The following is a 26,116-nucleotide window of genomic DNA, read 5'->3' as shown; positions in this document are numbered from 1 at the left end:
GTTGCTCCTTACCACACTCGGATTCGAACAGGCAAAGTCCCAAACAAAAATGATACGTACAGTATGTATGTATGTTGCCCTATGTCAGTGCATGTGGATTGTTGTGGTCCAGCTATGTGCATAACCTTTCCAGACCAGGAATGATGCTCTCCACAAATGTGAAGAATGACTGCATCATATATCTATTAAAAAAGTATTAATTCAGCAAAGAAAATAAAATTATAGAAATCCACTAAGGAAAAAGATATTTATGTAGGGTGTGACAATCATAGCCCGCATAGGCACACAGCATATTTCAAAGCCAAAATGTCTAGATGAGCCTTGAGGGCACCCCAGATCCAGAAGTAAATGAATTGTACAAGCCGCTTTGTAGTGGCAGTACACAACTAACTTCAGAGTCCTCTTTCTTGTTCTTAGCTAGACACGGAACAACTTAAATTGTGCTTGACAATAGGCTGAAAGAGTACCTTGCAACATAAGTCAAAGTAGCTCCCTTCCTTGATGCCATTGATTGGAACAAGATAGTCACTCACACCTGCAAAATACAGTATACATCAAGAGGGAGTTCAGGTTTTCACGAACTTAACAAGCACAAAAGTGCAACCTTATAATATAAGAGCCTGCTGACAAATCTTTCACACTATTGACTGTATCAAGTTCTATGACATATACATACCTTCATAAGATAATGAAGAGGCACACCCCTTAGTGTAAGGGTGTGGCTCTTGAACGAATTGTCGTGTCTTTGGACGTAGAGATGCATCTCTTTGAAGAGATGTGTCCTTTAATGATGCCCCATGTGATAGGGTATGACCCTTCGTTGGTGTCCTTTCAATGTTTGAAGGCTAATCAAGAGTAGTTAGAGAGACCAACTCACAATCGTGAAATTCCCTCCCCACTTAAAATAAGATTGGCTAAATAAGAGACTTCTAATATTGAAAGAGTTCTGGAAATATTGGTAGATGTCACCTTCGTCATTAGGCCATTTATGCTTGTGGTGAAGCTCACACTGAGAAATATTGAAAAAGTTTCCTCTATTGTTTTGTTGTCGTGCTTTAAATGTTAAATCCCATGTTGTAGCATCATTCTTTAATGTCTTCTTCTTTGTCAACTTCCAAATGTTGGGCTTGAAGTTGACATGGCTATGTTGCACTATAGAAGAATCTAAAGGTTAAACCATGAATTCTCTCGATGATACATGAATAGTATCTGCTGCTGAAGTGTTTGGCTTGAGAGTAGTGAAGTACTCATCCAAGTTGTTAGAAGAATGTGGGAAATTCTCTACAGTGTTGATTCTTGAAAATGTTATCCTCTTGCTTGGTATCAACTTGTCATCCCATGTGGGTAAGGTTGAAACAAGTGTTATATCCACTTCGGTAGTCTCTGTGTCTTCAAAGAAGTCCACCATTGGTGACTCATCATGTTGAGATAAAGAATCCAAGGACTTTTCAACATCCTCCTCCTATTCTTCTGAAGTCATGCAAGAGTCTCGATGTTGTCACCAAGTGACTCAATAAAGTTTTTCATAGATGTGTCAAGGTTAGGAGAGTCAACTTTAGTTCGACAAATATGATCCATGTTAGTGTGTGAAGTCTCTGAACAAATGATTGAAGCCAAGCTAGTACTAACATGAAGTGCATGACCGATTGCATGTTTTCCTTTTGAATTATCAGAGCAGCCTTCTGAAGTTGAAGGTTCCACATTATGGTTTTGAGTCACCATAAGGCGATGTTATTGTAGCATGAGGATTGTGAGGCTGGTCACGTCAAAAGTCCCATCCATGATCAGATGCACATTGCACGTGGTTGAAAGAACTGCTTACGCTCTGAATGATAAGAAGATGACCCTTCCTATTGGCGTGATTGTTGCGAATGTTGTCAAGGGAAGTTAAGTCAGAATTGAAAGTTGCCTGATGAGGATTGTTCATAACCTTCACGAGCCATACATGAACCGTTGCCATAACGACCTCGAAAGGCCGATATTTGAGAATTTGGATTCAAATCCATAACACGCTCTGCATAATGAATGGCAGTCGCAAGGTCGACGAGTCTATACTTTTGCACATCGGTACGAAGTGTGGGATTTAAACCTTCAATGAAGACATGAAGCTTGTCCACTAGGGACAAAGAATCAATCTCCAGTATGAGATTAGTGAACTGTGAGATAAGAAGCCACAAAACCACTTTGGTCCGAGTGGCGTATACGAGTTCGGGCTTGAAAATCCACATTGGTAGGAATGAACTGCTTACAGATGACTTGCTTAAATTTTTCCCACATCATAATTGTTTTTCCAACGTGCTATCATCATTCGTAGAGGTATTGCCCAGCATGATTTATTGTAGGATGTCCCTCACTCTGATTATACACCCCCCAGACACAGGATTGACACCAATTGGGAAATTGTTGCCAGTATTACAGCATGGCAGATCTGGAGAGCTACATGCACAGAGGCTATTGAGGGTGTCCAGATTTTTGGGTCTCAGTGCATTAGTACTATATGGGGTGATATCATCCATACTCTTACGGCTACTTGGACTCGTATTTAGGGGCCCTCTCATTCTGCGTAGGCAAAGCGCGTGATATTTATGCGGGAGTGGGACCATGGCATCTTCTTTTCCTCTAGTATCATGGGTCTTTCATGGCATCATGATGCTCCTCAATGGTTGAAATCACCTTACATATTGGGGTGATTCTATTCTTTCTTGGCTTATAGCTGTGATTGTTGTATGTCTTTTTCATACTTAATAGAAGTCTCTTTCTAAAAAATTAAAAAAAATACAAGCGAAGCTTCTAAAGCCATTGTTCAAGTGTAAGCTTATTGCCTTGTCCTCCATAGGACTCAGGGGGTTTAATTTCCAATTTCTTTGTTTTACTAGCTTACAAAGGACAATAAAGAGTCTTAAGATCGTCACCTTCCACCTCAGGGGGAATGTTGTCTTCATTGTCTGGTACTCATGCTGTAGTGTCGACCACTAGTATAAAACTGGTATGAGAATGGCAACCGTCTGCAATTGCTGGATCCGAGCAGCCAGTGTGGCCATGGATTCTTGAAGTTGCTACTGGAACTGCTGCTGCAAAGCCTGTTGCCAGTCGGCTAGAGCCAGATTGCCAGGCTAGTGGGTTTGGTCCTCCATAGTAGTAGGCTGAGAACAAGACTCTAAAAGTTGAGGCTCCGGGGGTTGTGGTTGTTGTTGATGCCTTTGGACCCTATTAAGAACCATCAACACGTGGGTGAGACAAATGCATACTCTAAATTGGAAAGGGTAGGTTGTAAGTTGGGGAGGATGCTATCAACTGGAACCGAGAGCACTGGGCTGGTTGTTGCCGATGAAGAGGAAGTAGAGGGGGTTTTTATTTTCTCAAAACCAGAAATCCACCCCAAGTGTGTTGTGCCCACATGGTGATGAATTTGCAAGTATCTTGTACATGAAAATGCCACATGGTGTTTATGGTTTTATCGTTTTCTTTTCTATTTTTGTTGCAATCCCAAAGGTTTATGGTTTAATCACACCCGACTATCTTGCTGTAGCGAAGCAAGAACCACCATCAGAAAAGGGCTCAGCCGAGAGTACCCTCCTTTTCCTATTAGGGTTCCCCAGTGCCTCTTTCATGCTTTTCTTCTCACCATCCCTCCCTCTTCAATCGCCCCCTTTTCCCTCAACTTTGGTGCTTCATTTTCAGGTAGTTCTTCATCGGCAAGAGTAGGCGCCTTTGGTCTTCACCTTCCAAGAGGACTCCATCGCAGCCCCTCCATCATCCCTGACCGAGACCAACGTCAAAGGCAGACCTCCAACTATTAGCTTCCACAGTTACCTCCCTTGCGGCCTCCTCTTTGATTTGCAAGATCGTAGGGAGCAATCCTGCGGGCGGACATATTCGGGATTTGATCTAGGAAGCCCTTATCGACGAGCCAGAAAAAATCACCAACATTCATTTTCTTGGGTTTGGCTACTCTGAAAGAAGTATCACCCTCTGATTCGATCGATTGTACAGTCAATAGGACATGTTATGAAGTCCCCGCACACAACCGCTTCAGTGGCGGCCAAGCTAGCAGGCATCCCGTCCATCAGAGTTTGCATTGCCACTCCGGAGGATCTCCCGCAGGTGAGAGTGCTCTTGCACTTGGAGATTCTTCCTATTTTTCACATTGGTTGATGATTACGGTAGGAAGATTTGGGTGTATTTTCTTTAGAAAAAGTCTCAAGCTTTTGGAAAGTTTAAGCATTGCTAGCATTGGTTGAAACTCAAATAGGAACCAAATTGAATCATTTTATAACAGACTGAGGAGGAGAATTCATGTTTGATGATGGTTTTGCAAGAAAAGAGGCATAAAGCGGAGCTCACTACCAATATCACTAAGCAACAACATGGTGTTACAAAGCACAATAATCACACTAGTGGAGATGGCAAGGAGTTTGGGCAGAAATCTTCCTAAATCCTTTTGGGCATAGGCAATTAACGCGGTTATGTACATTCTTAACAAGAGTGCAACAAAGGCCATCAAAGGGAGGACTCCCTTACAGACCTACCTGGGTAAGAAACATTCAGCGCACACTTGAAAGTTTTTGGGTATGCATGTTATGTACATGTTCCAGATGCTCAGAGAACCAAATCAGATGCCAAAATCCACAAATACATCTTCTTGGGTTACACCATGGAGTCGAAACTATGACCCTCACGTAGAGAAGGTCATAGTGAGCCGTAATACGGTATTCAGGGAACCACCACGTCGGATGGAGGACCTCTTCTTCATCGTGCACCAAGGAGATCACCAAAGCCAACACAACCTCCACATGCAAAAAGGACTTCCTTGCGTTCTGATGGAGGGAGGGCATCCCGTACCATTTCCTATGGAGATTAATTTTGATGACGAACAACCTGTGATATTTATAATAGTGACCATGTGAGCTAGGGACACCGGGACACATACACCTTTCCCCCCCACGTGTGTTCTCTGCAAGTCGATTGTGCCTCGTGTGCTTCATTGATAACCCTAAACCTAACACTATGTCATCCTACTACTCTATGACAGCATACATGGAGGCAATGTCGACTATTATCTGGGGCGGAGAGAGACATCAACTACACCCAAATGTAGGTGTAAATGAGTCAGCTTACCATCAAGATTTTCATACACAAACCATCATCCTGAGCCTCTATCATTGCTCCTACTGTGAAAAGCAAATGCACTGTGGGGCATACATGATTCTAATCACATATATTTGTTCCAGAGACCTCATACAAAAACACTTTCAATGATCATTTTTATTATTTCATGATAGTACGGTATGTCACATACCTATATTTACAGGCTGACTTCTGGTCCATGAACGAATCAAATCAAGTATTTGACGATCATAATCCTGCATTGTGTAGTTTCTTGATGATACGTGATAGGGAGTATGTCCAACCCCATCCACGCCATCAAAGATAAGAAAAGATGCTCCATGTTTCATTCGGACAAGTGCTTGTGCCACCCCATTATGAACTTTGATCTGCATTGTAATATGTTAAAGTCAGCATTGCCACTGCCAAAACTACATGGTCTAATCAGAAACTTGCAGAAACAAGTGTAAAAAGGGCCTTTAAACACATCCCTCACATTGTAAAGGCAGGGGGGTTCAATGGGGGAGATCCCCGGACCCCACCCCAAGAAAATGAGGTATCCTCTTTTCAGGGGAACTGTATGTAAATCCTTGAACCCACAAGTTTAGTTTGATTGCCAAGAGAGAAAGGCATGACCAACATTAGTGGAGAAAACTCTCTAGAGCCCACAAGGCCTTTATATAATGAGCAGGTACTAACCACTATTCAAGGTCTGGATTTTGACATGAAAACAGAGCTTTGGATCGAAGCCCTCCCCACTCTTGCTGACTAGAAGTGTCTCAGTTATCTCCTGTGAGAATGAGATTTCCTGCTAGTATGCTAAATAATACATGAACTTGAGAGAACCGTGAAGCCAAAGGCATACCAAACATACTGAAGTACAAACACTTTTTCGTTTAAAAAAATGATTTCACCAATTAAGGAAATGCTTCTTCACATTTTACTATGCTCTATAGCTCGAAACAAAGCCCTTACCCTGTAGATGTATCCACAGGAGCTTATTCCAACTAATGAACTACAATTATCTTGATTTTCAGCTTCTTTTTCATGAACAAATTTTATCACACTTTGGGCAGCTTGTTTCTTCACCTAAGCTTCATCATCAGCTGCATGGAGAGGTCTCATCATGTGTGCGCGCATGCGTGTGTGCATATGTACACATGTATGTGCCTGCCTGCACACTTTGGGCAGCTTGTTTCTCCACCTAAGCTTCGTCATCAGCTGCATGGAGAGGTCTCATCATGTGTGTGTGCATGCTGTGTGTGCATATGTACACATGTGTGTGCCTGCCTGTCAATTTTAAGAGCTTTTTTGGTAATTTAGTCTTCTTGCAATAAAAACCCAATTTTCAGCCCATTTTTTAAAAACTAGTTTAGTATAAGCACCTTGCTTTGCTACCTATACTCAACCATTCACTGCTTATTACAGTTCAAAGATAGGTCTATCATCAAGAAATTTGTAAGCCAAGGAAGTTGGAGATCTCCTCACTCCATTCAGGAACAAGAATTAAAAAACCCAATTTCAGCCCATTTTCAAAAAACTAGTTTAGTCTGGGCACCTTGCTTCTCTACCTATGCTCCACCATTCGCTGCTTATTATAGCTCAAAGAGAGATCTTACAATTTACATGTTCAAAAGAGACTTGTGAGAGTGCTGATTTCAGTATTAGTCTAGAGGACCTAGTGACAGTAGCATTTCATCTCATCCCCTTGCTTTTAAAGTATTCCACCATAATTGGCAAATTTTCAGCATACCTCTGTTCGAGTCCTAGCTAAATGGGCACCTAAGACCCTGGAAGCACTTGGATATTACCTTAGCAACTTACCATTCTATGACCAATATTATATCATAGTCCATACCAACTCCATAGAAACTCACTCACCTAGTATACACTTAACTGATTTGATACTCTACTTGGACAATAGTATACCCTTGCAAAGGTGAGAATGATATCCAAGAGCAGTGCTACAACCATGGAAGCAACCATGAGCACCTTGCCCTGATTACCATGTATATGCACCTCTTAAGAGCTTCTGTCGATTGGTGCTACCCAAGAGCAGTGCTACAACCATGGAAGCAACCAAGAGCACCTTGCCCTGGTTATTACCATGTATATGCACCTCTTGAGTCTTAAGAGCTTTTGTCAATTGTTGCAATAACCAGCCCCAGATTTCAGCCTGTTTTGAATTTCTTGAGAATTTCAGCTGCCGTATCATGTTGTTTGATATCTTGTGTGGTGGTTTTTTTTTTAAATCCTTCCATAGTTTTCTTGAAGCAACTGGCATTCTTAAGGTGTTTGGGAACACAATATCTATAAACTCGCGCATTAAGTTTGCAGCTCTCCATACAGTAATTAATTTTGAATCTTTACTCAATATCATGGTTCTTGATTCAGCGACCCCTTTCCAGCCCCACCACCCTGTTAAAAATCAATGTTTACCTAGTAAAATACCGCCACTCAAAATTCAGTCAGACCTCCGTCAAATGCAATCCCACTTTAATCAGCCAATACTTTTAACGTAAATGTATCAGACCTTTGATTTGAATACACATATTGCATTGGTTTGGTGAAGGTCAATGTATATCTTAGGAAGTTTCTAGATTCATGTTAAAAAATATCTAAGCTTCTAGATAAATATCTAGGAAACGAGAAGTTCTTATACAAGTCTAGGGTAGATATCGAGCTTCTTGTGTGAAGGGCTTGTCACGACCAAACCCTTTCCAAGATCCCTATACTCCTCAGCCCTTTGTATTCAGGAATCATATATATAAGCTTCCTCTTCCTGAAATAAACAATGAGCTTTGGCTCATGTGGAGCGAAGGACAAGTTCTCAACATAAACAAGTTCCTGAGGTGACACAATCTTATTCTGTGGACCCGTCACGACATAGCTCTAGACATACGCCTTCATCTTCAGCTAGTAAAACGTGTCTTTTACCATATCATAGGTTCATTGTACTCCAGGATGACCAATACGGAGTATCATGACATTCAATTAGGATCCTCTTCTTCAACTCCAACACATCAATACACAAAAATTTCCATTTTGGAATAGCAATCCATTCTCAATAAGGAACTAACGCCTAACGCCTCCTCTATCAAGAGTTAAATTCTCTAAGGTATGGTTATTATTAATGGAGCTCCCCTCCTAGACTTGCTACCAATATCGACCCAAATATCAATCAATCTTGCATAGTCTCCTAAAAGAATCATATAAGTCAGCCCCAATCTCATTGCAACTCACCAATCCTATTCAAGACATCGGCAATCTAATTCGGACCCCGTTTCATGTACTTAATTTCATAATCACGACCTTGTCCAATCAACCTTGCCTTCCTTCCCCTCAACTCAAGTTGGTCACATACATACTTTAAAGATTCATGGTCAATTACAACTACAAATCAGAAGCCATACAAATAATGTCTCCAAACCTTCAAAGCATGAATCACAGCATAAATCTCTTTCTCCTTAGTAGGGTATTTCATTTGCGCATCAGCGAACTTCTTGCTCTCAAAAGCGACACGTTTACCCTCGTAAAACAAAGCTTCCCCTATCACATAATCAATAGCATGAGTCTCAACCATGAATGGTTCTCCCTCGTCTAGTAGGGCTAAGCAAGGTGAATCCTTCACCTTCAGCTTAAGGTTTCTAAAAGCCTCATCCATCGTTTCATTCCATTCAATTGGATATTGGACTTTCATCTATGTCCTCTGAGGAGATTCATCAATGGCGATGTTAGCTTAGAATAGAAACAGACTAACTTCCGAAGAAAGACAGCTTCACCTTCTTCCCCGTGTAGATCTGTTTATGAATTCCATCTACAATTCCAGCACTCAGCATCCTTGTTTCCTCACCAGCTGTAGAGAAGGGAGGTAGAGTGAGAGAGCCAGCGGGCTGTGTTAGAAGTCATCTCCTGTCTATTTGTATACACCAGGGCCTCTGTTGTGGGTGTGCCCGCCCGTATATCACTTTTCCACACTCCCCGTATTTTTTCCCTATTTTTCCCATTTTTTCCTAGTGGCTGGAGGGCTGCCAGTTGATGCCAGGAGCACTCTGAAGCTGGCCGACTGCATCTGTATCAGTTGTGGGCTGTAGGAGTGCTGGCCGATTTGTTCTGTCCAGGCGTGGGGCATCTGATGCTGGCCGACTGCTATATTCAGCAGTCGTGGGATTTTGCTCAGTCGTGGGCCCTTTCCAGTGCTGGCCGACTGCCCTCATGGGCTTGTATATATTGCCCCCCATCCTCCTCCACTTTCTCATTCAGTATCTTCGGGATCTTGTGTATAGAGAAGAGTTTACACACATCTCTCTGTGTTTCTTGTGCTGATTATTTTCTGCAGTCTACTTGCTCTTGTCTACCCAAGTTTGGATATCATTTCCGCTGCATATTCTGACATGGTATCAGAGCCCTAGGCTCTAGGAGATCTTGGGCGTTTTTCTGAGCAAGAGGGGGAGCAACAGGTTGCTGATCGGTGGACTGTTTCGGGCTGAACGGGAAGTGAAGGTGCAAGAGGAAGGCGGGCAAAGGGGCTGGACAGCCACTTGCATATTTTCTGATTTTCAGATTTTTTCCACCTACCCACCCTTTCAGGTTACTCTCCGAGATGGCGGATTTACTCGAGATGGCTGAGAAGCACGTGAAGATTCCGACTCTCCCCACGTTCCCAGTGGATCGGCAGTTGGACGGGTCCAATTATGGCATCTGGAAGGTCATGATGGAGTCAGTTCTGGAGTCATATGATCTTGCTGATTTTATTATCAAAGGGGTGCCAAGGCCGGAAGCTGAGGAAGGGGAGTTATTATCAACGAGGAAGGACCGCGAGGCACAGGCACAAATGTGGGACCGTGTCAACGCCAGGGTCCGGTCGTTTATATTCCTCAATTGCACACCACAGGTGATCAACCATGTGAAGCACATGACGCTGGCGAGAGGCATATGGGAGCACTTGGCTTCTTTGTACAACAGGGTGTCACCCATGAAGCGGATATCCTTGGAAGTGCAGATGCGGGTTATGAACCCTGCAAAGTCTTCGACGATGCGGGAACACATTAACAAGCTGCAGGCCCTTCAGCATGAAGTCCTTCAAGCTAGGAAAGAGATATCATCTGAAGATATGGCAATCACGTTACTTTCCCACTTGCCTGGTCAGTATTCTGCTTTCTATTCCTCGTTGATCACTAGTGGCAGGCTCAGCACCATTACTTGGGAGGAGCTTGTGCCAATGGTCCTGGACCAGGAGGAACGTTTCACGAACCCTCCTCACGGCGGAGGTTCGGAGGCCTTAACTGGCCAACGGTCGAAAGGCCGTAATACCAACAAGGGCAAAGGGAAGGCTTCACCAGATAAGTCTTCCGAGAAGAAGCCTGATCCAGAACGAGAGAAGCTGAAGGCCGAAAGATCGTGTAATGATTGTGGCGACAAAGGCCACTACTGGAGGAAGTGCCCTAAGCGGACAGGGAAGAGTGCTGAGTCCTCAACCTCAGCTGCGAAGACTCCGGCATTTGTGCACTTGGAGACGGTGGACTCCGATGATTCATCGTCTTCGAGCGAGGAGGCAGTTGGCTTCACCACAAAGGATACTCGGGAATGGATTCTCGACAGTGGTGCTTCCAGGCACATGACTCCATCCCGTGACTTCTTCCTGGATCTGAAAAAGCAGTCAGGTTGTATCTTTATTGGCGATAACTCCACTATTCCAATTCATAGTGAGGGCCGGATGGAGATCATTCCCGACGGCAAGGGGGGCAAGCATGATTCCCGTGTTCTTTATGTCCCTGCTCTAGGCTTTCATCTTTTGTCAGTGCATGAGGTATGCAAGACTGGCTTTCGGGTGGAATTTGAGGAGCATTCAGTTGCTCTAAGGGACCGTGAGACAGGCAAAGTTGTTTGGGAAGGCGATGTGGAGAACGGCATCTACAAGCTCTCTGCACTCTCCTCACTGACAGGCTCTCAGGTCGGAGACTTGTGGCACTTTCGTTTTGGCCACTTAAATGTGGATGCTTTGCGGCGCGCCTTCCGGGACCAAATGGTGGTTGGCTTGCCAGATGTTGGTAGTAGGCAAGGACGCTGCAGTTCTTGCATACGTGGTAAGCAGCACAGGGAATCCTTTCCGAAGCAGGCTTCCAAGCGGGCTTCGAAACCTTTGGAGTTGATTCACACTGACTTGTGTAGACCACATCAGATACCATCCTTGGGAGGATCTCTCTACTTCATGCTACTTGTTGATGATTGTACCAGATTCACGTGGGTCTACTTTCTTTCATAGAAGGACCAGGCTTTTGCTCGGTTCAAGGATTGGCACGTGATGGTGGAGAAAGAGTCTGGATTTCAGGTCAAGACTCTCAGGGCTGACAAAGGAGGGGAATTCTCCTCGACTGTATTCTTTCGGTTTTGTGCAGATCATGGCATCAAGAGGGAATTGGCCAATACCGGATCGCCTTCGGAGAATGGAGTTGTTGAACGTAAGAACAGGACTGTGGTGGAGATGGCGAGGACTATGCTGGAGCATCGTGATCTTCCTCGTCCACTTTGGGGTGAGGCTGTGGCAACAGCTGTCCATACCATTAACTGCTCTCCGACGACTTCTGTACCCCATATGACTCCATTTGAGGCATATTTTGGCAGGAAACCCGATGTCTCGCACTTCCGTGTCTTTGGGAGTGACGCGTATGTACATATTCCGAAGAAGCAGAGGGGGAAGCTTGACTCCAAGTCCCGCAAGCTGGTATTTGTGGGGTATAACTCTCTTTCCAAGGGATACAGGTTGTATGATCCACAGAGGAACAAGATTGTTGTCAGCCGGGATGTGGTCTTTGATGAGCATGTTCCAGCATCCACTGTCGAGGAGCCACCACTTCTTGGAGATCCAGAGTCTGATGATGATTCCCAGTCTACCACTCCAGTTGATCCACCTCAGTCATCACAGGAGGTTGAGCCCGCAGCTGGAGTTGAGCCCCCGCGACCACAGGAGGCTCCACGATCTGTTCGAGTACCTAGGTGGTTGATGGACACCCTTCGGGAGTCAGGTGTCACGGAGCTACCCTCCGAGTGGACCACAGAGGACGGCCCTCGAAGATCACATCGAGTTCGAGATAAAAGCAATACGGTGGAGCTTCTTCAGGTGAACTATGCTCTTATGTCTCATACCATACGGGATAAGGAGCCCACTTCCGTAAAGGAAGCCCTTTCACAGGATCCTTGGAGGGAAGCCATGCAGGTGGAACTTGACGCCATCGAGAAGAACAACACTTGGGAGTTGGTACCGAGGCCGTCGAAGCGGTCAGTCATTGGTGTCAAATGGGTCTTTAAGACCAAGTACGCGGCTGATGGGTCAGTGGACAAACACAAAGCCAGGCTCGTGGCTAAGGGTTATGCTCAGCGGCCAGGCATCGACTACGAGGATACCTTTGCACCGACAGCGCGGATGACCACGATTCGGACCGTTCTTGCCCTTGCTTCTTCTCAGAGGTGGCCCGTGTACCAGATGGATGTAAAATCGGCGTTCCTTAATGGTGACCTGCAGGAGGAGGTGTACGTTGAGCAGCCTCCAGGCTTTATTGTTCCAGGATCGGAAGGGATGGTTTACAGGTTACGCAAGGCCTTGTATGGTCTTAAGCAAGCTCCGAGGGCTTGGAATCAGAAGATTGATTCCTTCTTTATTCGGACTGGATTCCAGAGATCGGTTGCAGATCCGAACCTGTATCTCTTTCGGGAACGCGGCATGGTCACACTCATCATCCTTTATGTGGATGATCTCATTCTCACCGGCGGTCATGTGGAGCACATTGGAGTGACGAAGGCTGCCTTGTCAAAGGAGTTTGAGATGACCGATTTAGGCTTACTCCACTTCTTTTTGGGATTGGAGATCTGGCAGACCCAGAGGGGGTTTTTCGTCTCTCAGCAGCGGTATGTTCATGAGTTGCTTGAGGCCTTTGGGATGGAGAACTGCAAGCCTATTACTTCGCCGATGGACCCGAACACAAAGTTAACCGTTACAGATCCTTGTGAGCCAGTTGATGCCTCGCAGTACCGGAAGTTGGTTGGTTCATTGATCTGGTTGCTGAACACCAGATTGGACTTGAGCTTCTCCGTGGGACTGTTGAGCTCTTTTATGCAGACGCCATTGAAGACTCATTGGGACGCAGGATTGAGGATCTTGCGGTATCTGCAGAGTACGAAGGATCTGGGACTCTTTTACACAGGAGGGAATGGAGTCAAGCTCCAAGGTTGGAGTGACTCAGATTGGGGAGGAGATCCAGACACGAGGAGATCTACTTCAGGATACACTTTTACCCTCGGCTCAGGAGCGGTTTCTTGGAGCAGCAAGAAGCAGCCAACTATTGCCCTTTCTTCGACAGAGGCAGAGTATCGGGCTGCTTGTGGTGCTGCTTGTGAGGTTGTATGGCTGCGGAGGCTGCTAGGCGAGATGGGGTTTCCACAGAGGGAGCCCACAGTCATCCAGTGTGATAACCAGAGTTGTATAGCTATTGCTCGGAACCCGGTTTTCCATGCCCGGACCAAGCATATAGAGATACAGTATCACTTTGTTCGTGAGAAGATCTTGGCGGGTGACATCTTGCTACTTTTTTGTTCGACGGAGGACAATGCGGCGGACCTCTTCACGAAGTCTCTACCTCACGCTACGCTCAGGCGGCACTCCAGCTCCCTGGGGTTGGTTACACAGCCAGGAGCTGAGAGGGGGTGTTAGAAGTCATCTCCTGTCTATTTGTATACACCAGGGCCTCTGTTGTGGGTGTGCCCGCCCGTATATCACTTTTCCACACTCCCCGTATTTTTTCCCTATTTTTCCCATTTTTTCCTAGTGGCTGGAGGGCTGCCAGTTGATGCCAGGAGCACTCTGAAGCTGGCCGACTGCATCTGTATCAGTCGTGGGCTGTAGGAGTGCTGGCCGATTTGTTCTGTCCAGGCGTGGGGCATCTGATGCTGGCCGACTGCTATATTCAGCAGTCGTGGGATTTTGCTCAGTCGTGGGCCCTTTCCAGTGCTGGCCGACTGCCCTCATGGGCTTGTATATATTGCCCCCCATCCTCCTCCACTTTCTCGTTCAGTATCTTCGGGATCTTGTGTATAGAGAAGAGTTTACACACATCTCTCTGTGTTTCTTGTGCTGATTATTTTCTGCAGTCTACTTGCTCTTGTCTACCCAAGTTTGGATATCATTTCCGCTGCATATTCTGACAGGCTGAAGGCAGACCATTATTGTTTCCACAAGCACGACGACAGTGGCAATGGGAGCCACTTACCGCCTTGTATGGAGACTTGTTGTTGCTCAACTAGCAAGACATGGGGATATGTCCTATATATGGATTGGGCAACGACAGGCTAAAGAACAGCCGACCAAGTTATATTACACAGTTTCCTCTTTATGGACTAACAACGGCAAGGGCATATAGACTATTGCTTCCATAGCCATGGATAAAGGAACATGCAGATCGGATGTGGCTTATGAAGAACAAGTCCTTAGGCTGGTGGAAAAGTATTTTGGGAAAGATATGGCCAAGCAGACCATGGAGCTGGGCAAAGCAACAAGTGGAGGCATGGAAGGGCAATAGTGTGAAGGTCCGCTGGGAAAGCAACGAGATGTTGCGCCGAACAGACCAAAGGGTTGAGATTATTGCAGCTGATGAACGACACCAGGCTCAAGAGCACGATGTTATAACAATGAGAACTCCTAGGCACGGTGCATGATGGAACTGGGAAGAATGATATGCAAGAAAATGGGCTGGAGGTAGGGAAGACGAGGAGTAGTGGAAATGATAGAGGGACGAGTAGAAGGGGTCGAGGGTGGCGAAGGCGAACAAATAGAGGGGGAACTCAAAGCACGATAGCCAAGCACCCCTCCACTTTGAATACGAAACCCTAAAGCAAGCAGCTTGGCAGAAATGCTCCATCCTAATGACAAAACCCTAAAGCACGCAGCTCTGCAGAAACCTGGGAGCACGGTAGCTAGATGCCCCTCCACTTTAAACACGAAACCCTAGAAACAGAAAAAGCAGAGTAAAGCCCAGCCCTAGAGTAGCACACTGGAAAACACTAGTGGATGGAGACCCAAACACTATCAAAGAGACAACAAGCTACTACATGCAAACCTAGGCTCAAGATTTGGAGAGGGGGAGCAATGGAAGCTCTACCCCTCCCAAGCAAGATCGCCAAAAATTCAACTACACCTGTAGACGAACTAGATGCCCAATAAAAGAGAGAATTAACATATGCTCAAGGCACTTACAATCCCTTGCATATGGGATAACTCACACTCTTCTCATAACTTTGCCCACTTTTACATGCAACAAACAATGGTCACTCTACCCTGATACAATGCAGGAGTATTCGCATTATCGCTTTGGAGAACTTCTTTACAATGCAGAAACACTGACTGATGATGGTTGACTGAGGAATGCCAAATGCAAGGAGGTAGACCAAACGCTGGTTGATGATGGTTGACTGAGGAATGCCAAAAGCCAGCTGAACCATCAAGCAATCTGTAGACAACTTAGAAGCCACATCGGAAACCACTATGCACACCCAAATCTACTTAGGGGATGCAGGACTGTTGGCTGAATGCTAAAGATCACTTCTTCTACTGCTTTGGACTGAAGCACATGAAGGTGCTATTGCTGAAGATGTATGCACAAGTCAAGAGACTCAAGCACACATGATAAAGGCTGTGTTTCACTGCTGAATTATGTGAGAATGAGATGATTTATGCAAGGGACTGAAGTGCTTCTTATATATGCCTTTCCACCTCAAGTCGGCTGGTACATATGTTGTCGGCCTGTTTTTATATGCTCAGGACATGCTGCAGGTGATCTCTTCTTTGGAACTTCTTTCTTCTTCATGGTGGACGACTGGGTGCTTTTTCACGACCTCAGTTTTACCATCCACAGAATGCTCTCACTTTAGGTGGCCAAGCTGGGTCACAACCAGAAGCTCTGATACCAATGTAGCATGCAGCCGGTATGATCATGTAACATGCAGCAAGGCCTTCTTTATACCTTTATGTTAGTGAGCATGAAGCAACCCACTTTAATCTTTGATATAGCCGATAGAGCTGTAGAGATAGAGAGTCAACACTAGATTGGGTTCCAACTACCGACTTAAGGGCCCCCTAGTATTTGTTTAGTGCTTTGGGGAACTTCCTTACAATTCAGAAACACTTGGTGCCCCTTAGTTGGCCCCCTTGGTGGCCCATGGGCTGTCCATGTGCAAATCCCTTAGGCTGGCCATGAGGCTAGCCTATGCCCATATATTATAAGCTTGCTAAATGCATCTATATGTTAGGATGACCTAGATGCACTGGCATCTAGGGCTTGCAACATACACTGGCACCTCAGGCTTGGAAAAACCTACGTAGCTCGCACCTAACATGTCCTGGACTAGGGCTCACAATGGGGTCCCACCATACGACAAATAAATTCTAAAAAGGTTCTAATGATGTACAAATGTAGCACTGATGATGAGCCAATGTGTCACATAGCACCTCAGTGCATGGGTGCATCTGACATGACAACGCTCCTCTCTTCACGTTCTCCACAAGTGTCAAGAGCTTTAGTGCAGAAAAGAAAAGTGTTGGGTTTCATGTATAGGGAGGCTTTTCTACTAGTGTTAAGAATAACACTCGTGCTTTTTTCACCTAGGCAACTCAAAGTCCACCCACATTTTTTTTTTAAGAGAGAGAAACTTTGACAGACAGGTTGCTTTTGACATTTTTTCCCCTTGCACGAGTTTTCTTTCCGAAAAAACCGTCTTTCATGCTCTTTTCTTACCTGTGCATGCTTTCCTCCCGATGCCCTACTGGCTGCACCTATACTGGCTGCACCTGTACAGATCTAGGCTTGCAAACCCTGCTGTTCTGCCTGCCTGTGTACGTGTATGCCACATCAGCCTAGTAGGACTCCTGTGTACAGTTGTGCAGCTGTTCAGCGCTGTGTACCCTGCTGCTGATGCCCGTGCATCAAGGCTGACCTGTGCTGTTTGTACGGCCTTCTCAGTTAGGGTTCTCTGTGAACGACTAGCATACAAGTCCTCTCTATACGGTCAGCATACCTTTAGTACTATGTGCAGTCAAAACCAGCAGCATACACACACATGTGCATCTTCCCTCGTACACATAGGCATGATCAACATCACATGCGCATTTAAAAAAACACTCGCCTGGAGGGGGGGGGGGGGGGGGGGAAGCATCCAAGCAAAGCATCTTGTGATCATTGGCATCTCTACTTGTGATCATTGGCATCTCTACTTGTCCCAACTTGGCTTCCACCATTGGAATCACACTAAGACTCTCATTGTTTACATGGCACAAGAAGAGGGCCAACAAATGCAATCAAGTTGCCGCCTCCATCACGATGAAATTCCTAATTTGCAAAATCCCCTTTTGGCAATGAGGTCAGAAATGGGCAGCTTGCCATTTTTTTCCTAAGACACTGACCTGCACTTCAGAGATGTGCAACTCTTGGGTAGAAATATCTTCTAGAGTGACTTTGACTCTCTAGATTCTACCACAGGTGCTATCATGTAGAGAGACTTTTTTCTATACCATCATGATTTCAACTTTTCCACCCCTTTAAAAAAGTCTTCCGAAACAACCTCCACTTCCTAGGGTTACTGATATACTTCTTTCCTATTCTTTTCACCCTTAGAGGAGTGATGATAGAGATAGCATGCCTTCTAGACGCACCTCAATCAGCCACAAGGGAAATTACAACAGATAATAACCAGGTGCTTGGCATCAGGGTGCTTACTTTGGATCCTCTTCATATATGGGACCATGCCATGCTTCAGAGACCAAATGGTGCCACCAATTACTGCTAGAGCATTGAGGTGGCAGGTCTCCCTAGGCAATGTCCTGGTCTGTCAGCAGAGAGGACACAGAACAAGATTGCCCTAGGTGGACAAGTTGTACACCCAGACAGCTGAAGGACCTTGCAATGGCCCCTTCTGCACCTTTCTGTGCATGGGTGAAGGCACCTGGTCAAGGGTATAGGTGCGACTGATCTAGAAACAACCATCTCACCCCTTTACGAGAATCATCACCTCTTATACTAGCTGTTTTACTCCATGCTCACGCTTCACAATGATACGGATAAGGATGGAAACCTCAAAAAGGAATGCATCTGCAAATAGACATGTGCTTCACCTCAAGAAGCTGCTCACCAAGTGGCTTCAACCTCCTGTAACAAGGCCTTACCCATAGTTGCATGCAAGGGAAACAACAACGGAAATGGATGACATCTCCGCAACAGAAATGGCTTGAAACTAGGAAACGGAAACAGTATGTTTTTAACACTAAATAATACATGTAAATAGAAATGGTTAAAAAAACTTGAGAGAAATAGAGAAGAAACTTGGGATAGAGCATAATCTAAGAGAGAGAAAAGAAATTGGAGATAGTCAAAACTTACCACAGGAAAATCATGAGAAAATTCTCAATTCAGATTAGAAAACGGAGAAATGGAAGCCAAAACGGCTCCTCCTCAAAAACGGAGTTTCTGCAACACTCTAGGCCAGGAAACGGCCGTTCATGTTACTATGCCTTACCCACGTGTCTTCAGGATCACTAGATGAAGCAGCTTCAATATCTTGGATGCAATACATGAATTGTGCCACATTACATGCCTGGATATGTTGATGTGATCTATGTGACATCCTTTACAATGATTTTTTTTTTAGTAAACTCTGTCACGTCTACTTTTCTTCACATTCAAAACCGTACATCAAGCACACCAATGCATACCAAGTGCAGTCCTAACATGCCCATAAATTCACACTCCAAGTAAGTGCAAATGAAGCATCCAAAAACCCAGAGAGCCATGCTAACACTACATCCAACCATGAAACAAAGCTCTTATGTGTAAAAGTTTGAAGAACTTACAGTCACTCGATGAAACCGGATCACATCCCCTATAGACTTCACTTGCGGAAGACTCTCTATCGTAGAAGAAAAGACAAGAACCCGCAAACCAGGGCTGTTTAAAGACATGTCCTCCACTGTCATGGTGCATATTATATCTGTCAATAGTCACATTAATAAGAATTAAATGGTTGCTCCATATAAAACATTCATGCCACCAACACAATGATACAGACAATGGTAAAATTATTTAATAGCCTTTACTGGATTTGCCTAAGCTTTCAAAAACTACAATGAAAAAGATTGTAACAGAAGAACATTTGAATGCTCTATTATTAAAAATATTATGGAATTTATGTTTGCTGATTCATTACAAAACTTTAACTCTAACCCTAATTAGTAGCCTAAACCTAACCCTAATCCTTACCCTATTTGGTAGCTGGCATGACATATGCATCCAATGATTTAGGTTGATGCATGTGAAAAAACCCTTCAGGAGCCTTATTCTAAAACGGGACAAAAGAAGCTATGTGTGAATGCACATCTTCTACAAGCCTTTTGGGAAAACTGAGAGAAAGAAAGAAAGAAAGAAAGTTGTATTAACGTCTTCAAAAGGCCAAAATGACCTATGAGACCAAAAGGTTACATCATATCCATGAGGTACATAGTCCTGGGTACAAAATAGTAATAAAGAAAGATAACAAAACTAGAACTTTAAAATCTGATCTAGGTACATGAGCAGAGAGCTCTCATATCACCCTAATACATCCCTCGTGAGCCACTGTGACATGGTGCTCAAGGTGGTAAAACTGAGCTAGCGCGAGAAGGTCCTGTGATGATGGGAGATGATGGCCCGGATCTTCTTGTGGTGGCATGGCCGTGGGCGAGGGCCATGGGGTCGGGGGCATCGAGCTCTGCATAACTCAGTGGCTCTGTCGAGTGTCACACCTCTCGGCCGAGCTCCTACACTAGCTTGTGGTCTGGGTATGATGGGTGGATCGGCCCTCGGAGTGCTGGTATGGAAGAAGTCAATGAGAGCTCTCTGTGCTGGTCCTCAAGCAAGTACAGCTGATCTGGATCTCACTAAGGACTCCCTGTGTCTACGGAGCTCTAGAAGGAAAAGTCCCAGGCATCTCTAATCCGGGAAGTTCATGATCCTGGAAAGTGGTCCGAACCCAGCTTGGACGAGGCAGTGGAACCTCCCCCGAATCTCAAAGTACACGGGGCATCGGCATATGTAATGGTCCTCTGTCTCAGGCTCTGTGTGACAGAGCTGGCATATCCTGTCCTTTGGTGCGGCCGCCCCAGGCCCATATCTGGTAGTCTCCACTCTCAGCTAGTGGGACGAGGTGTGGATCTGGCCGATCGCACATCTCACCCCAAAGGATAGGTGTATGTCCATGTAGCGTGGATGGATGATGAACCCATCCTCTGTCAGGCATAGGAGGTGATCTCTATAGAAGGCCATCTTTGTCCCCAGTGGACGACTAGGAGAACTCCATGTCATCTGAGTATCCAATCTAACAATGTCCTTCCTGATAACCTTGTTCGGCTCTGTGCGGCTAAGAGCAAATGACGGAGCCTCTATGCTGTATTGGAAGGGGGGGAAAGAAAGAAAGAAAGAAAGAAAGTAAGTTGTATTAACGGCTTCAAAAGGCCAAAATGACCTATGAGACCAAAAGGTAACATCATATCCATGAGGTACATCATCCTGGGTACAAAATAGTAATAAAGAAAGATAACAAAAATCTAGAACTTTAAAATTTGATCTAGGTACATGAGCAGAGAACTCTCATATCACCCTAATACATCCCTCATGGGCCGCTGTGACATGGTGCTCAAGGTGGTAAAATTGAGCTAGCGCGAGAAGGTCTGTGATGATGGGAGATGATGGCCCGGATCCTCCTGTGGTGGCATGGCCGTGGGCGAGGGCCATGGGGTCTGGGGCGACGAGCTCTACATAACTCAGTGGCTTTGTTGAGTGCCACACCTCTCAACCTAGCTCCTGCACTAGCCTGTGGTATGAGTATGATGGATGAATCAGCCCTCGGAGTTCTGGTATGGAAGAACCCCTCCTGAACCCCGCATGTCCATGTGCCCGATGCTGATGTGTCTCTGCCCATTTGCTCAACTCATTCTCTAGTACTAATCCGTAGAGCTTGGCTAGCACATGACCAACCATGATGGTCCTATAGTTACTCGGAACCGTAGGATCACCTGCTTTCAAGATCGGTACTATAGTATTCGCTGACCAACTGGCAGGGAAAGGAAACCTTCGCAAAGGGCCCGATCGAACAGGTGGGCTAAGAGTGGCACGAGCACATCCCTCGCATGCGAAAGGTGCTCTCCCACTAATCCATCATGATCATGGGCTCGGCCATTCTGCAACCTGTCGATGGCGTCGCGGATCATGCTGACGGAGAAGGTGGAGGAGGTGAGTCGGCTCTCTGGTGGTCGGCGGAGAGGTGGCTGTCCGGAGATCTAGTAGAGCGAGGTAGCATAAGAATGCCATGTCTCCGGTGATGTAATAGGTGTATGGAAAACTCGCCACGCCTCCTTGCTGTCCTGTCCCAAGAAAAGATGGTACAACTTCGCCGCCAAGTAGGCTCGCTTCTTCCTCCACACACGAGGCGGCAAAAGATCACGTGCACCTGGCAATGTCTACAGATCCCTTGTGCTTCCTCTCGGATGAGGCAGGCACAAGTTTCCCAACATTCATCATCGTAACAGCCTTTCTGTGGGACATTCTTGCTCGGAGGTGTGACGAATGGCCGAGTGTGAGGGAAGTACATGGCAACTGACGTGTGGAGTGTCGAGGCGAATTGTGTCATGAAGTCCTCCAGCGGTACATGTGGGTCCATGTCCTGTAGAGCACTGTACAAGTGATTGGCGTAGCCGGATGCCATCTCTCTGGTGAAGTGGTATCAGCCCCTATCAAGGGTGTCTTTGGGGCCGCTCGGTGGTGCCATCAGATCAAATGTCATGTGCATCATAGATGCTATGGACAATCTCTTGGCTAGATCCAGAAGAGGTAAACAGATAAAGACCATGAACCAGTAGAAGATGGACATGGAGCAAGACTTGGAGCAAAGCATGGATCAGAGGGCTGTCGGCTGCAAGAAAGAGGATGCTGGCTGCCAGAAGAGCTGCCGGCTGACGTCAGCAAAGTGTGGGCAGCAGGCGCATCAAGAACATCTAGTCGGCTGCATTAAATGGATTTTTATGAACTTGTAACTGGCCGACCAGCAGTCGGCCAGTTCCCCATGTAGTCCAAGGGCTATAAATAGCCCCCCTTGCTCTATGTTGTGGTCATTCAGCCCACTAGGGGTTTGAGTCAGTAGGGTCCTAATCTAGGGCAGAATTTTGGGTGTTTTACCACCTTTTCAAGAAGGCAGCCAAGGGCTGCAGATATGTACCTTTTTGTACCATAGTATATACTGAATTTCCAGCACTTCTCACTCTCTCTCTCTACTCTCTCTCTACTTGCGTTTTTGCATCAGATGGTGCGTTTTTGCATCAGAAGGTTTCCAAGAGTGTTTAGGGCTGAAAGAAGACTCCCAGAGCTTCCGCGTGTTACATCAAAGCGGCATGCAATGCTGAAGGAAAGGTATGCATGACCGGCAGCTACAGCGATGGGGTGACATGAGACTGTAAAAGACTGTATGTCCGGTATGAGAGAAAGAAAGAAAGAAAGAAAGTTGTATTAACGTCTTCAAAAGGCCAAAATGACCTATGAGACCAAAAGGTTACATCATATCCATGAGGTACATCATCCCGGGTACAAAATAGTAATAAAGAAAGATAACAAAAATCTAGAACTATAAAATCTGATCTAGGTACATGAGCAGAGAGCTCTCATATCACCCTAATACATCCCTCATGGGCCGTTGTGACATGCTGCTCAAGGTGGTAAAACTGAGCTGGCACGAGAAGGTCCTGCGATGATGGGAGATGATGGCCCGGATCCTCCTATGGTGGCGTGGCCGTGGACAAGGGCCATGGGGTCTAGGGCGTCGAGCTGTGCATAACTCAGTGGCTTTGTCGAGTGTCACACCTCTCGGTTGAGCTCCTGCACTAGCCTGTGGTCTGGGTATGATGGGTGGATCAGTCCTCGGAGTGCTGGTATGGAAGAAGTCGGTGAGAGCTCTCTGTGCTGGTCCTCGAGCAAGTACAACTAATCTGGATCTCGCTAAGGACTCCCTGTGTCTATGGAGCTCTAGAAAAAAAGTCACAAGCATCTCTGATCCGGGAAGTCCATGGAAGTCCATGATCCTAGAAAGTGGTCCGAACCCAGCTCGGAAGAGGCAGTGGAACCTCCCCCGAATCTCATACTATACAGGGCATCGGCATATGTAATGATCCTCTGTCTCGGGCTCTGTGTGACAGAGCTGGCATATCCTGTCCTCTGGTGCGGCCACTCAGGCCCATACCTCGCAGTCTCCACTCTCAACTAGTGCGACGAGGTGCGGATTTGGCCGATCGCACATCTCACATAATGTGTGTCCATGTAGCGAGGGCAGATGATGAACCCATCCTCTGTCAGGCATAGGAGGTGATCTCTGTAGAAGGCCATCTTCGTCCCCAGTGGATGACTAGGTGAGCTCCATGTCCTCTGAGTATCCAATCTGACAATATCCTTCCTGATAACCTTGTTCCACTCTGTGCAGCTGAGAGCAAATGATGGGGTCTCTATGCTGTACTGGAACGGGGGGAGTGCCTCCATCTGCATACCGTGCATGCCAAACCAAGTGCCTACCTGTGCATACCAGCACTCTGTATCTCCCTCAACTGTCTCGAGGACTCCAGGGCTAGTCGGGGGTATCTATCAAGTGGAAGCTCCCATAGCCTGTGCTAGTACGTCACTGTCTGGAATAGAGCCTCAGTCACTATCGGTGCATCCCCCATCTCTACCTTCACAATCTCATGTGGCATTGATGGCTTACTCCTAATCATGCGTGAGATCATCGCCACTAGGGGCCTCTCCATCAGCTTCTACCCATCATATACCTCCTCTGTATCTGTCTCGGCCGACTCTCTCCTCTGTCTCCTCTTGTGGTATAACGCTCTCACTGGTGCTATCAAAGACTAGCACTGTTTGGTTCCAGCTGTATTGATAGATGGGTCTGACCTTACGAGCGAGGGGCATTGAGTCCACCAGGGGGTCAGAGATAGATATGCAGGATTGTTTGAGGAGCACTCTTCACTACATCAGTTGATGGAGGCCTCGGACCAACGACAGCTTGGCAGACTACTACTAGAGCTTCATAGTTCTCGAGAGAGACTCCTCCAGACACCCGCTCCCACTGACGGGCCACTGGACAACTCATTAACAGATGCATAACTCTTTCAGTGCATGTCGTGCAGAAGAAGCAAGAGGCCAGTGTACGTAGCCCGCTGCCCCCTGCGCCTCCCCCTTCGCAGCCGCCGCCTCCTCCTCCCCCCTCTCCTTCACCCGCCTGTCCCCGCAGCCCCCCCCCTCCTTCGCTTTCTCCCCGCCTGCCCCCCTCAGCCCCCCTCGCCAGTCCTCCCGCCCCCAGCCTCCCTCTTCCGCGTCGCCATCCTCTTCCCCCCCTTCGCCTTCTCTGCGCAGCCCCCCCTCGCCCTCTTTCCTCCGCCTCCCTCAGCCCCCCACCTGAGCCGACCAGACCTCCCGCCCCCTGCCTCCCGCTCCTCTTCCCCCCCCTTCGCCTTCTCTGCGCAGCCCCCCCTCGCCCTCTTTCCTCCGCCTCCCTCCCCCCTCCCCCCCCCCTTTTTTTTTTTTCCGCCTCCCTCCTTTCCCCCCCCTCCTCGCGTCGTCGGCCTCTCCGCCCCCCATCCCTGCTTCTCCCTTTCTCCCTGCCTCAGCCCCCCGTCCTCCTTGTTCTTCTTCAGCGACTTCAGCGAAGTGGTGTGGTTTTTTCTTGGGTTCGTCTCGTCGATTCAGCCAGTACCTGGTCTTTTCCCCTAGGAGGACTCCATGGCAGCCTCTCCGTCAACCCCGGCCGATACAGGTCTTCGACTAGACTTCTCAGATGCAGAGCAGCAGCTTCTCGCGTCCTCCGTTTCTTCTTTGGAGGCCTCTTCCTTGGTTTGCAAGGTGGTGGGTAGCCGCCCAATGCGGAGAGAGTTGCGCGACCTCCTACAGGGTAGCCTCATTGGCGAGACTGCCAGAATCGTCAGCGTGGATTTTTTAGGCCGCGGCTACTACCAGGTGGAGTTCGAGTCCCCACCAGCAGCGCAGAGGGTGTTGGCTCGGAGCCCCATTGCCCTACGCTCCTCTCGGGCGTTCTTGGCGCGATGGACACATGGTTTCGACCCATCGTCTGATCCACTGGCAGGCGCGACTGGATTCCCCATCACCGTCTGCTTTCCAGGTCTCCGAAGGGAGTACTTGCCCCTCCTGCCGGCCATAGGCAAGGCTTTCGGGCAAGTGGTGGAGGTGCCACAGACCGCGGCCTCAGTGGTTGCGCGGACAGCAGGACTCCCGGCCATTCGTGTTGTGGTTCAGTCACCGGAGTCCCTCCCGAAGACGATCCTCCTCCCTTGTCTTTCTGGAGGACATCTGATTCAGCGCGTGGAGTATTCGGGCCTCCCCGGCCAGTGTTTCATATGTCGGGAGATGGGCCATCTCGCACGCTCCTGTCCCCGCAAGGGGGCTCCTCCTTCACGCTATGCTGCCGCTGGACCCCCTGCAGGAGACCCGAGAGGTGGCCATCCACCTCCGAGACCGGACATCCCAGGCTCGCCACAGCAGGCGCCACCATCGGACGAGCAGGCTCCGGCGGAGGACGCCGCGCAGACTCAGGAGGCTGGAGGCTGCTGGCAGGAGGTTCGCCGGCGGAAACGCCCGGCCCGCAGGGACCGTCGCAGACGCCAGCAGCAGCAGGCAGCACAGGCTGGCGGACAGGATGGTGGACGGGTGGCTCCGTCTGGCCTACCGGCACCTACCCGCATTTATGCTCCAGTCAGGGATAGGCGGCCTGTAGGTCCCACCCCGATGGACGAGGATTCAGACTCAGTGCCCGTTGTTGAGGCCGATGGTGGAGTCTCCCACGTGGAGACCCCACTCCCGCCTCCCCCCGCGGGAGGCCCCGCCCCCTCTTTGGAGCAGTTCCCTGAGGATCCCCGGCCGCACTCTGCGACCCCCGGCTCCCCTCCCCC

At 47.3% G+C, this 26,116-nt stretch overlaps 1 protein-coding gene across 2 annotated transcripts in view; it reads right to left on the bottom strand.

Annotated features, from left to right (window-relative positions):
- LOC147614617 (protection of telomeres protein 1a-like) overlaps positions 1-26,116 on the bottom strand; it is a 73,560-nt gene that overhangs the window by 32,072 nt on the left and 15,372 nt on the right. For both annotated transcript variants that reach the window (XR_015262932.1, XM_086779892.1), the window contains exons 2-4: positions 18,998-19,134; positions 5,300-5,495; positions 468-535 (exon numbers count right to left, since the gene is read on the bottom strand). Coding sequence is in view for 1 of the 2 variants with exons in the window: in XM_086779892.1 (XP_086636018.1) it covers positions 468-535; positions 5,300-5,495; positions 18,998-19,134 (401 nt within the window). In the remaining variant the exon portion in view is untranslated. The remainder of the gene's footprint in view (positions 1-467; positions 536-5,299; positions 5,496-18,997; positions 19,135-26,116) is intronic.

The sequence above is a fragment of the Cibotium barometz genome, chromosome 41 (genome assembly GCF_041138505.1).
Source record: "Cibotium barometz isolate CiBa-2024 chromosome 41, ASM4113850v1, whole genome shotgun sequence".
Taxonomy (NCBI): Eukaryota; Viridiplantae; Streptophyta; class Polypodiopsida; order Cyatheales; family Cibotiaceae; genus Cibotium; species Cibotium barometz.
The sequence above is the reverse complement of the archived record's forward strand: the minus strand, read 5'-3'. Positions and strand labels throughout refer to the sequence as shown.